We start from the raw sequence: 13,851 nt of genomic DNA on the forward strand, positions 1-13,851 counted from the left end.
TTTTTTTTTTTTTTTTTTTTTTTTTTTTTTTTTTTTTTTTTTTTTTTTTTTTTTTTTTTTTTTTTTTTTTTTTTTTTTTTTTTTTTTTTTTTTTTTTGATATGACGGTTAAAATAAGTTAAAACCGACAATTGTCAAAAACTTTCCAACCCTGCCCAATTACGATATTTTTTTAAAGTGCTTAAAAATATTTTTTGAGTGCTTAAAATGTGCTTATTTTTTGTTGAATAATTTGACTACGTACCCTGTGAAGGTAAGCAAATAGATTTTTAAATATATAAGCGAGTTATGCAATGAGAATATCATAAGACAGTTTCACTACCAGGTAATTATTCATTTTTCTTATAGCAAAACACAATCCTGGTAGCAAGAGGACAAAAAAATAAAGAATACTTTAGTCAAAATGTAGGACAGCCTTTTTTAAAGCCATAAGTTGCGAGCTGCGTGTTTTTAACAGGCATGACTTTACAGAAGCTATGTGGATATAAACACCAGATTTTATTGAATTCTGAATTTTTGCATGAAAACACAATTTCTCATGTTTTACAGTCTTTGCATGCGGTCAAAATTTTACTATATTATTTAGAGACAGCAATTTAATTAAAAAATAAGTTTAAAACAATTCTATCATTTTAATGCACATAGTATACCACAGTAATATCCATTGATTATAAATTTCAAAAAAGGTTTTCTAATGTTTTAAATAAATAATTAATTTTTTAGAAATGAGTTAACTTTTTTTGATCTTTTTTTTAAAAAAAAGCAGGATACTTCTTGAAAATAGTACCATTGAAAAATTTTATTAGAATGATTACTGCTATAAAAATTCATATAGAAAAAAAATAATTTAAAAAAAAAAACAGAGCATTAATAGCCTAATTATTCATCGCCTGCCTAAAAATAAGAAGTGTGAATATTTATACAAAAATCAATTATTTATTTACAAATACCAACGTAATAAAGAATTGAAAGATGCGGTTTTATAAGGGTTCGCAATCCCCGATAAAAGTGTCATTATATTAATTAGAAGGTATATAGTTATTTTTTTTATATATAAATTTAATCAGGGATCAACTTGAAGTACACGATAAAGAAGTTTTCACATTTTTAATGAAAAAAGTAGGAAAATTGAAGTAAATTTAACTGTTCAAATATAATCGTTTTGATTTGTCATTTTGGTTTGATTTCTTCTTTTATTCTGAACTTATCTAGTTTATTTCATTTCTCTTCACATTTCATAATTAAATTTTTCATTTAATTTTATACACAGCGTTAAACAGCTGACCCAATTATGAACTTACGACTACCAATGTTCAATTCCAATGTAATTTTGAACCAGAAGACAAGGGAATTCCTGGATCTAGCATTGGTACAAATTAATAGCCTTCGGGAAGGGCTTTTCGATGGAACTAACCCGCATTTGCGTTACATGGAAAAGGAAATCACGAATGGCTTCCGCAAAAAAGTCATTTTGTCTGGAACAACGCACAGTCTAGCAGCAATGGACTGTGCATTCATAGGATTAAAAAAAATCTCACTTTTTTTTGTAATTTAGAACTGTTTAAACATGCATAAAAGAGAATTTAAAAAGGAAAAAAATATTGACAACGTAATCGTTCAAAACTTCCGCTTAGTACTTTGTAACAGGTCGTTGAAAGTAACATATTATTTTTATAACAGGTACAATTCCATAACTGATACTAAACAACTGTTACAGAGAAAACTAGTCATCTCTACAAAACTTCTTTAAAATACAATTCGGAAACTAAATGAAAAAAAAAAATCTTAATTTCAAATGATGACGAAGGCTATACTGTTTTGTTTTTCTTTTTCTTTTCCTATCGCGGTGTCATTTATCACAATGAAAGGTTATTTCAATCTTATCTGTTTCAATTGGATGTTTCAATCAATTATTATAATCTTATTTTCAAAAGTCAAGATAAAATAATGTTCATTAAAGTGCATTCTAATACGCTTTCAACATCGATAACATCACTTCGTAAGTAATCGTATATTTTATTTTTCTTTCAATTCACTGTACATAATTGAAATATATGATTAACATAACGAATTCTTTTCATGCTAGTTATTTTATTCTTTGAATAAGAATTTTTATTAACATATTTTTCGCGCTTTTTCCATTATATTGTATTCATTTAGGTCAAAATAAGTAGGAAATATTTTATGTAGTTTTTTTCATAATTTTGAAATTCGGCATAAAACCCCGGTGTCTTTTTCTGCGTTAAAGGTAAAATCTTCTAAACACGTCTTACTTCAGGACAAGAATTTCTCAAATTTGCACTTATTTAGATCTAAGAAATATAGTTATTCATCATTGAAATTTCGTTAATTCACAAAATCAATTATTGATAAGTTTTTGAATGTGAATGAAAAAAAAGTACAAATATAATTCCGATAATTTAACATATTTTTTAGGCTATTAGACTGTTTTTTATTATAAAAAAAAATACCAAAATATATTTTTACTTGAAATTAGAGTTTTTTGTTTTTCTAAATAAAAAATAAAAATCTGCCTCAAAGGGATATAAACACTCTAATCAATGATTCTGTATAATAACGAGGGTAAAAAATAAATACTTCATTATAATGGTTTTCAAAAATGTCTTTATTCGCTTTACCCACTGCATTTCAGGGTGAAAATAAGAAGAAGAAAATTATTACCACATTATGGGTCGTTCACAAATTGCATAAACGCCAAAGGGGGAAGGAGTTACGAGATATGCTTATTTTTGCTGATAAGGAGAAGAGAGCAATGGTACGATCCGCGGCTGCTCTACGGATAGAGCGTTCGCCCCCTAATGAGGTGTCCCAGGTTCGAATACCAGCGATGGCTGGTCGATACGAATTCTGCACCCCGCTCGCACCAACCACAGTGTTGACGTAAAATATCCTCAATGGTAGAAAGATCATGGGTTAGAATCAGCTTGCCATCGTGCTAACCGCGAGATATTTTCGCAGTTTTCCTCTCCATGTGAAGCAAATGTGAGTTAGTTCCATTAAAAAGTCCTCCACGAAGGCTAGTTTCTCCCAATCTAGATCTTGCATGATTTACGAGTTCCCGTGTCTTCTGGGTTGGGTTCGAAATTACAAGACTCGGAGTTGAACATTGATGCTCGTAAACTCAGAATTGGGTAGACTGTTCAACGCCGGCTATAAAATAAAATGCCCACAAAAGACACTAAAATTCTCTTATTCACGAAATAAAAAGTAAAAAAATTAAGGAAAATTTTAACTTTAAAATAAAATTTAAATTTGGGGCGGGAAGAAAGTTTATATAAGGAGGAGTTTCAGACGTCAAGTTTTGACCACAGATACAGAATATACCTTAATAGAACTGCAAATAAAATTAGGTATGTAAATAAATATGCTTCAGAATTGGCCCAAGATTTATACCGAGTGAAAGAAAATAAAAAAGAATCTAACGTTGGAGAGAAGCAGTGATATAAAATATATAAAAAAACGGCTGAAACAACACTGAATGCCATTTGATTACATTGTATGTTGTTTTCATCTTTTTATGCTTCAATTGTTCTGTTCAAACGATGCTAAACGAACGGAAAAGTTTTCAATTTAATTTTTTTTTTCCAAAATGAGTTAATGCGTATATTTTGTTTCATGTAAAGTTATTTCCTTCATTTAAATTTTTTCTTATAATTCTTAAATTTACATAACTACAGTAAAAGTCAAAATATAAGGGGGAGGAATTCAGGGGTTGTTGCTACTTTTTACGTAAGCATACGGAGGGTTTGCGATTTGCTAATGTTTGATTACGAGGAGGAAAAGGTCTCAAATTGAAGAAAACATGCTTACGTAGTATTCCAAAGGTTCCATCAAATTTGGTACTTTTAAAAAATAAGTACATTATAACAGGATTGTTTGTAGTAAAGGAGAAAAACATCCCTGATAGCAATTATAACAGAACTATTTCTTGTATGGGAAAAAGTAAACAGTTATCGATAATAGTTTCTAACTAAAATTAGTAAAAGCCTTAACTTTTTAAAAAAAATATAGAAATGAAATCATTTTACTAGTCACTCTGCTATTTCTGTCTTAAGACAATATGTATCTAGTCTTAACAGAAAAAGTGGTGAAATATATTTTGCCTTTTCCAACTTCATATTTATGTGAAGTCGCTTTTTCAGCATCGTGGACATGAAGTCGGGGAAGAAAAAAAAAAGAAATAGATTATTGGACGTGGAATCGTATCTCAGACTAAAATTGACGGCAAGAAAACCGAATTATGATGAACTGTTATCACAGCAAAAACAATATCATCCTTCTCACTGATGCAAATAAACTTATTAACAGAACTTTGTACCAAAAAGGAAAAATAAACAATTTTTTTTTAAAAAAATACATTCATTTATTTTTTATTAGTGGTACACAGCGTTACGAAAAATTTAGAAAGGGTACACAAAAGTCATAAGTTTGGGAAACACTGAACTAGGACAGTGTTTCCCAAACTTATGACTTTTGTGTACCCTTTCTAAATTTTTCGTAACGCTGTGTACCACTAATAAAAAAAAAAATTAATGTATTTTTTACTATAAAAAATGCACAAAAGTTAAAAATCACAACTGGCTGTTGACACCACTAATTATTAACTGTTAACTCTGCTAAAAATAGCCAGTAGAAATATACGTAATCATAAATTTTCATGGCTAGTTTTGTTTTTAAATAAAAATGTTTGAAATTTCCATATGTTGCAAGATATTTCGCATACGAACGCGTACCTCAGCTAAACTGTTCCCGTACCCCTGGGGGTACGCGTACCACACTTTGGGAAACACTGACTAGAGCAATCAAACATATTTTGGTGTTTTTTATCTTTTCTTTCTCGTTAATGTATCGACTGATTTTGATAATTTTTGTCCTTTATCTACACTTAAATGTTAAATTGTTATCCCTATTTTGTATTTTTAATTTCATTTCTGAATAGCTAAATACAGTCGGACCTCTATTTAACGAAGTCGCCAACTCCTGAAAATAAGTTCCTTATATGGAAAATTCTCTAAATAGAAAATCACCTAAAATACTTAAACACTAGGCATAGCTAAAATAGCAATGGATGCCCCTTTATCTTGTAAACTAGTATCAACTATTTATTTCATTGACCATAAAAAAAATCTGCACGGAAAGCAGAAATATTATCCAGTGCTACGTGCTACATACATTTTCAATTAAAAATACACATGTGTTATTAAGTTTAATTGCTACTGATAAAATCCGTGAATTTGGTCTGAGTTATTTGTTTGAAATGCAAGCAAAAAGGGATTATACTGCTTTCGCTAAAATAACTTTTTGAGAAAGCAGTAAAACATTATATAAAGCAGTGGCTTCGAAAATTAATTCAAGGTTATTTCCCCCATAAAATGCGTTCACGAGTTTGAAATGTTCAGAAATATTTTGGAAAATAGGGAAAGTGNTTCAATAAAATTTTTTTTTTCCAAAATGAGTTAATGCGTATATTTTGTTTCATGTAAAGTTATTTCCTTCATTTAAATTTTTTCTTATAATTCTTAAATTTACATAACTACAGTAAAAGTCAAAATATAAGGGGGAGGAATTCAGGGGTTGTTGCTACTTTTTACGTAAGCATACGGAGGGTTTGCGATTTGCTAATGTTTGATTACGAGGAGGAAAAGGTCTCAAATTGAAGAAAACATGCTTACGTAGTATTCCAAAGGTTCCATTATATTTGGTACTGTTAAAAATAAGTACATTATAACAGGATTGTTTGTAGTAAAGGAGAAAAACATCCCTGATAGCAATTATAACAGAACTATTTCTTGTATGGGAAAAAGTAAACAGTTATCGATAATAGTTTCTAACTAAAATTAGTAAAAGCCTTAACTTTTTAAAAAAAATATAGAAATGAAATCATTTTACTAGTCACTCTACTATTTCTGGCTTAAGACAATAAGTATCCAGTCTTAACAGAAAAAGTTGTGAAATATGTTTTGCCTTTTTCAACTTCATATTTATGTGAAGTCGCTTTTTCAGCATTCGTAAACATAAAGTCGAAAAAAAAAAAAGAAATAGATTATTGAACGTGGAATCGTATCTCAGACTAAAATTGACCGCAAGAGAACCGAATTATGATGAACTGGTATCACAGCAAAAACAATATCATCCTTCTCACTTCACTGATGCAAATAAACTTATTAACAAAACTTTGTACCAAAAAAGAAGAAAAAACATATTTTTAAAAAAATTCATTTTTTTTTTATGAGTGGTACACAACGTTACGAAAAATTTAGAAAGGGTACCCAAAAGTCATAAGTTAGGGAAACACTGAACTAGGGTAATCAAACATATTTTGGTGCTTTTTATCTTTTCTTTCTCGTTAATGCGTCTGATTTTGATAATTTTTGTCCTTTATCTACACTTAAATGTTAAATTGCTATCCCTATTTTTGTATTTTTAACTTCATTTCTGAATAACTAATTACAGTCAAACTCTGCTATAGTGAACTCCCGGATATAGTGAATGAAAAGTTCGGTCCCGTGCCTTGCTTTACACGTATAATGTTATTTTTTGTGGATATAATGAACAGAAAAAGTGAGGAAGTTGGATATTATGAACTTTTTTCTGTCTTCGACAGATTTTTTTTTCTTCATTTTTTTTTTAATAATTTTGAAATATCAACTTCAAAATAAATACTTATACTGATTTTTAAAGCCATCTATACAATGGAAGCATTTTTTCTTATTTACTTCTGTTATCTCACTTTTCCATCCCTAAACAAAGGCATGAGCTATGGACAAATTTTTCCCTGCATCAGCTATAGATTACTAATTTTTTTTTGTACAAAAGACGAAGAGTAATAAAAAGTAAAAGCAAGTTAACACATTTTTTGTTACAACGTATTATTTCTCAGTAATTTTTGTATTTCATTTTATGGGTCATTTATTTAAATAAAGTATAATAAAAAGGAAATCGGAACCATTAGTTAAAATTGTTTGTGGAACGGATATAGTGAACTCCCGGTTATAGAGAACTGAAATTTCGGTCCCTTGAAGGTTCGCTATAGCGGGGTTTGACTGTATATAGTATATTTCCTCAAATGCCACTTATATGACTCTAAAAATGCGAAAGAAAAATTAAAACGCATACAGGTTAATAAATAGCAAACTTTGCTTTTTACGAGGTCTTTTTTCCCTTTCTTCGAAGAACCGAATTTATGACGTCACAAGCTGACCAGACGCTTACGCATCTTTTAATGTTAGTCCTATTATATTAACCGTTTTGAAATCTGAAATTTGTATTTTATGCTATAATTTGTCTGTAGATAAATTACTGTTCGAATTACCTTTATGTCATTTATTTGAACTTTTATTGAAGCTCATAATGCATAGCAATAAATGGTCCATATTAAGAAAAGTTAAATTGTCCTATATTATTAAGGGTAGAACTTTTTCCGGGGAAAAATGTAAATCTATCTGGACAGTAGAATAATCTAAAAACCGCAGATGAAATAGAAAAAAGTGAACTAAACGTACTTTAGCCAAATAATACTTTTTATTTAAAATAAAATTTATCAAGATTTGTCAGGATTGACGGAAATAGAGTTTTTAAATAGTTTGTGCTTTGATAAAACCTAGTTAAATATATTATTTTTTTAATTCATTTTATTTTAAATACAATTCTAATAAAATTTATTTAATGTATTTTTAAAAATAATTTATAATATAGCATAAATTTATTTATTTTTGATTTAGATTCATTGTTAACTAAATTTAACATTCATACAAAGTACAAATTTTTGTATCATCTCCAAAAACTGTTTGAATAATTTAAATTATTAAAACATTCCTGTTTGAATATTCTTATAAAGGGAATGGGGTGGAGTTAGTGACATCGCCTCCATAGTTATTTTTAAGCGCTCTTTTATTGCAAGGTTAGCTTTACTTTCTATTATGTTAATGATTTCAGTACAAATTTTTTAAGTTTCACTCATTATGTCCTCTTACAATTTGTCTTAGATAATTTTTTTTTTTTTTAATAGCATGCTTTTTTATAGTTTTTTTTTTCTTTGTTGGGCTAATGATTTTAGTTTATTTTATAACCGTCGTTGAACAGCAGACACAATTTTTGGGTTTACGACTACTAATGTTCAACTCCGTAGCCTTGTAATTTTGAACCCAATCCAGAAGACAAGGGAACTCCTGGATCAAGTATTGGGAGAAATTTGCCTTCGTGGAGGACTTTCTGATGTAACTAATCCGCATTTGCATTACATGGAGAGGAAGATGGGTAGGGGACTCTAACCCAGGATCCGTCTACCACTGAGGATATTTCACGTCAGCACTGTGGTCGGTGCAAGCCGGATGAGGAATTCGTATCAACTGGGATTTGAACCCGGTTCACCTCATTGGAAGGCGAAAGCTCTATCCTCTGAGCCATTGTGGCTCTAATTCACCAATGTATGTACCGTTCCAAAATATAAAAACTGTTTCAAAGCAAAAAGTATTAATGGCTATCTTTTGTATTCCAAAAAAGAATCTTAATCAAAAGCTTGAGTACAAAAATATGAAGAAAGGAATTCCTCTAAAAATCCCGAATATTCTCTTAATATTCTAAGGTTGTTTTTCGAAGGTTCTCGTGTCACGTGAAATGATATTTTTTTGCGAATAATATACCGTTTTAATAACTGTTGTGAGTTAGTAAAAATTATTCATGACTGTTAGGACAAGTTTAGTCTATCTTTAACCAGCACCCCTATGTGAACTATGAAAATGGTGCAAAATGTCACTATGGAGAAAAGCAACAGTTTTGAGAAAAATGAAAAGCGTTCGTGGTCTATATTTATTGATATTTAAAAGCTTACTTTAAGGCTGCATTATCTATGCCCATAAAAGTTTACAAAAAAAAATAAGAATACGGCACTGATTTTGATAAAATCCATCTTGGAAAAATTTCGCCTCATTGGCGATTTTCAAAAAAAGTTTAATAACTATTAAAAATATTTCAGTTGCTTGTCTGTTGTTTCATATTATCATATAATACAGAGAAGGAAAACCTGAAATATGAATACCTCATACCTTGAGAGAAAAAATAAAGTATCCGACTGAGTACGACAAAAAAAATTTTTTAAAAACACAGCCATAGTTAAAATTTAAATTTTATTTTTGATAAGTAACGGTCCTGAAATTCTGAATCAAAAGAAATTCTTATAAATTTAGAATTTTTTTTCAAATTTGAGCATAAAAACTATTAGTATTTCATGTATATAATTATTAACCATCATAATTATTAATATTTCAACAACGAATTGTAATTCATAAATATCAACAAACCGTCATAATTATTAATATTTCAACAACGAATTGTAATTCATAAATATCAACAAAAAAAAACTTTCTAGATCAATAATGTATTGACCTGTGTTTTGAGCTAAAATCTTTAAAAAAAATTTAATTATATAAAAATAGAACTAAATGTTTTGTTTAATATTGATTTTTTAAAAGAAGAATTCTCTACATTCTTATTTAAAGCTTGATAAAAATATCTTTAAAAAATAACACTAAGAACTGAGTTCTAGTGAGATAGTTCAAAACTTAACTAATCTGAAACAAAATCTTCATATACGACTAACCATTAACTTCTTTTGTAATGTGTGTTAGCGTAAAGAAATTATTCTCAAAAAAACGTTTTCCAGAAAATGCATTATACATGCTAGAAAACTCTGACAACAGAGACATTAATTACTCAAAAATCAATTTTTTAAAATAATTATATTTTTCTTAAACATATAATTTATTCAATTAAAAAAGATTAAAATACTATTTGAAGCATAAAAAAAAAACATTATTGTTGGTTTTTAGGACTTCAAAATTACGAAGAAAAAAATATTTGAAAGGCTAATTTGTATATATTTATTTATTATTATTTTATTTTTTTAATGAGAATTGCTCTTAACGGTTGAACTTAAATGCAATAAAAGTAACAATTGCTATTAAACTAAATTACAAACCCTTCAAAAATTTTTCATTAATATTTTAAATAAAAGAAATTATAGAAGTTTTTTTTTTTTTTTAAATTTTATTATTGTCATAGATATTAACATAAGTTTTTAATAATTAGTTTTAATAATTAGTTTCAATAATTAAGTTTCAATTACAATAAAATTAAATTACTAACCCTTCAAAAAAAATATAAGCATTTTATATAATAAAAAAAAAGACAATGTATATATATATTTCATTATTACTCTAGAAATCAACGTAAGATTTTGCCGTGATTGCAATTAATCTATCAAAAATTCTAATTATTCTTTTTTAAAAAAAAACTGTCGAAATTTTTTGTTAAATATCATAGTTATTAGAAAATAAATTTCATATTCCGATCTCAATAAATTTAATATTAAATCGTAATCTCATCAAAAATCATTATTTTTTGTAGATATTTATAAATGCTCTTATTCTCTCTCATAAATTAATGATGATTAATAGTCTGGGACTCTGAAAATCGTCTGATTGTATATCAAAATGCTTGCAAGTTGCGTGGAATAATAATAAATATAGGTGCTTTAATATTAGTTTTAAATTTTAATCGATTCAACGCATGCGTGGTTGGAAGTTGTTTTTCTATTATAAAGTTGAAGGAGACGTTTACTATCTCATTTATAGTTTATTCTTGTAGAGCGTCTAGAACAGTTGGAATTTATTTAAATAGTTGAAAAAGTATGCCAATTTTTACTTAATTTTCTTTTCTTTATCATTGGATAATAGTATTTTCAAAATTTTGTTTGGTTTGTTGCTATATTAATTTATTTATATTTTATCTTAAATGAATATTGAATAGTCATTTAGAAAAATTGCTTCATTTGTAGTTTAGTTTTTTTTTATATTATTTTTTAAAAAAATCTGAAATCCTCAAATCTTTTATAATTATTTGATAATGTGCATTATTTTTTATTGATTTCTATTTATCATTAATTTCAATTTTTCGAATTCCTTGAAAGTTAATATTTTATAGCTCTCATAATTTATTTGTTTTAATCAGAAATTGATAAGCACAGTAAATAACTTAAAATTAAGGCATTAATCAACCATATTTTTGAATAAAAACTAAAATTTAACAATATTAAACTCATCATTTTCAATGTATAACCATATAATGAAATAATTTTTTTTCCTAAATGTTTTGCGTAGTTTAACATGATTTGTAGCCATAATGTTAAACTATATTCACTATGTTGACGAAGTATGTTTGAAATAGTTCATCTACCTTAACTAACGATTAACCTACTGGAATAACTTTTGGAGAAAAATAAAAATTCTAAAATTCAAAACTTTTTTAACATTTGAAAAATTCTGAACTGCGAGAAAGTTTTTGCGAAAGATTTTTTTATTAATGCTTTTCCACTTTTTAAAGAAAAACACATAAATTAACTTTTTTAAGCATTTCATTTTTATTTTGTTTATTTGAATTCTTTTTCCAAATTGTGATCGTATTATTGTTTTTCATGATTAGCATTAAAAATATCCTTTTACGGGATTTTCGCTTTCTCGGGTATAAATTTAATATAAATAATCGGGTGTCATGCACCCTGTGACTGAGTGGTAGAGCTTCGCGCTCCCGTGCCACAGGTCCTGGGTTCGATCCTCGGGCCGGGCAACGTTGACTCAGCCTTTCATCCCTTCAGTGGGACGATAAATGAGTACCAAGCATGCTTGGGAACTAAATACTGGGGGTTTCACGTTCGGCTGACCACCTAACCGTAACATCTGCTCCTGCATTCCATAGCCCAGGGTCAAGAAAACTGAAATGGGCACAGTAGGCCTTAGCCCTCTACGGGCTGTCGCGACACTGAGTTTAGTTTTTTTTTAATCGGGTGTCATGCAAGCTAATATAAAATTAAGACCTAGAAATGGCATGTATTATCATAAATAATAACAAGACATGTATTATCATAAAAAATAACTCACCTTTTTTCCGTATCGCGTGGAAATGCGATTCATCCTGCAATGCCCCTCTCGGTTACTGTGATTTTTCTAACTTTGTTCCTCACCTTTATTTTTTTAGTTGAAAACCTTACGCTTTTTTTTTTAAAGTTTAAATAACTTGTTTTTTCTCATTCAAGTCTTGAAAATAGGAGCCTATTTTTGAAACGCTAAAAACATGTTGACTGTTAGTTGCTATTTATATATATTTTTGGAGCAAATGAAATTTTTAATCAAGTTATTGACAATGTTTGTTTTGTTTCCTAGGTAGAAGTCGTCGAAATGGAGCAAAAGCCTCGATACGAAATAGTTGACGGATTTCGTTTGCCACCCTCTTTCGTGCCAGAGGTCTTCCGTTCAGCTTGCAACTACAGACCGAAAGATGACGAAGTTGTAGTTTCCACTTATCCAAAATGTGGCACCACTTGGATTATGCAGATAGTGACTACCATTTTGAGACGAGGCAAGCCATGCACAACAGCCAAAGAATATTTCTCCAGCAATCCATTTTTAGAAATGACCGGAGAGGAAGGCATGAAATTAGCAATGAAGCCCTATTGCATCAAAATACATCTACCATTCGATCGCGTCAATTTCAATCCCAATGCCAAGTACATCTACGTCACCAGACATCCTGCTGATTGTGTCGTCTCTTTTTACCACCACACGCGATTTTTCCCGATTTATTTCTTCACGAACGGTTCGTTCGACACTTTCTTTGACCTTTTCATCAACGACGGTACCGATTTCAATGACTACTACGACAATCTTCATTCGTGGTACGTACACAAAGACAAACCAAACATTTTGTTTTTAACTTTCGAATCTATGAAGGCGGACACAAGAGGAACCATTCTTAAATGCGCAAAGTTCCTGGGAGATGAGTATTATAATCTACTTATGGCTGACGATGAGAAAATATTAAATGACATTTTACATTATAGCAGCCTAGATTTCATGAGGACCACCATCAACGAGTTCTGGAGGGAAGTTTATGCCGATAAACCTCCTACTGAGGAGTACCAAAAAGAAAATCCTATTGCTAAGAAGTACGCGGCAATAATGAAGGATGCAGAGGAAAACGGTCATCACGCTGTTGGAGAATTCATTCGAAAAGGTGCTGTTGGAGACGGGAAGTTAGCCCTATCTGAAGAACAGAGAAAGAAAATGAATGACTATATTGATAGAAAAACTGCTCAATATCCTGAATTGAAACACTTTTGGGACAAAAGATAAAATGCCTCAACGTAATTTATAACATAGCAACAGAAGTTTAAGAGTTTTGTGTTTGAATGGGAAACTATTTTAATCCTTTATAAATCCGTTGAAAGTATACTTCCCACCTAATTCATTAATTTTTAAATGTCGATGGGAAGTTATATTCCCATCTATGATTTCAACGACCATCTGTTGACAGCTTTAGAAAATAAAATAAAATATCATTGAAGAATGTTTTGTTTACATAAATGTAAGTAACAGTGGAGGTTTGCGTGGGGCCAAGATGAGAGGCTGACACTTGTGAGCAATTTTCGTTTGTGCTTTAGGTGTTCGTTCGTTTGATTCTTTTCTCATCAAGTTGATTTGTAGTTAGTAAACACAGAAACTATAAACTCGATTATTTTATACGCACAGAAGTTTAAGTTTATAGCTAATTCTTTACCGAAGTAAAATTTTGAAAAATATCCACCTACTTTTCTAATCAAAAAAGGTTTTAAAAATCAAATCAATTTTAAATAATTAGCTAAGAATTTCTTTTTATAAATCAATTTCAATACCAAACATATTTTAACATAATATCGTTCGAAGAAAGTGTCCTTATAAAGGGTTATCCGTATAATTTTTTTTAGATTACAATATTTGTATAGAAAAATAAATTTCTAAAC

General features: G+C 29.2%; 2 protein-coding genes across 3 annotated transcripts in view; one reads left to right on the plus strand and one right to left on the minus strand.

Moving 5' to 3' along the window:
- The window catches only part of LOC107441248 (sulfotransferase ssu-1), a gene marked incomplete in the record, with an annotated part of 41,847 nt that extends 28,429 nt beyond the window's left edge, over window positions 1-13,418 (plus strand). The window contains 1 exon segment of the mRNA XM_071184202.1: window positions 12,236-13,418. Within this exon segment, the coding sequence (XP_071040303.1) occupies window positions 12,251-13,204 (954 nt within the window).
- LOC110282546 (serine/threonine-protein phosphatase CPPED1-like) overlaps window positions 1-13,851 on the minus strand; it is a 64,382-nt gene that overhangs the window by 18,477 nt on the left and 32,054 nt on the right. The window lies entirely within an intron of this gene.

This window comes from Parasteatoda tepidariorum, chromosome 8 (assembly GCF_043381705.1).
Source record: "Parasteatoda tepidariorum isolate YZ-2023 chromosome 8, CAS_Ptep_4.0, whole genome shotgun sequence".
In the NCBI taxonomy this organism is placed as follows: Eukaryota; Metazoa; Arthropoda; class Arachnida; order Araneae; family Theridiidae; genus Parasteatoda; species Parasteatoda tepidariorum.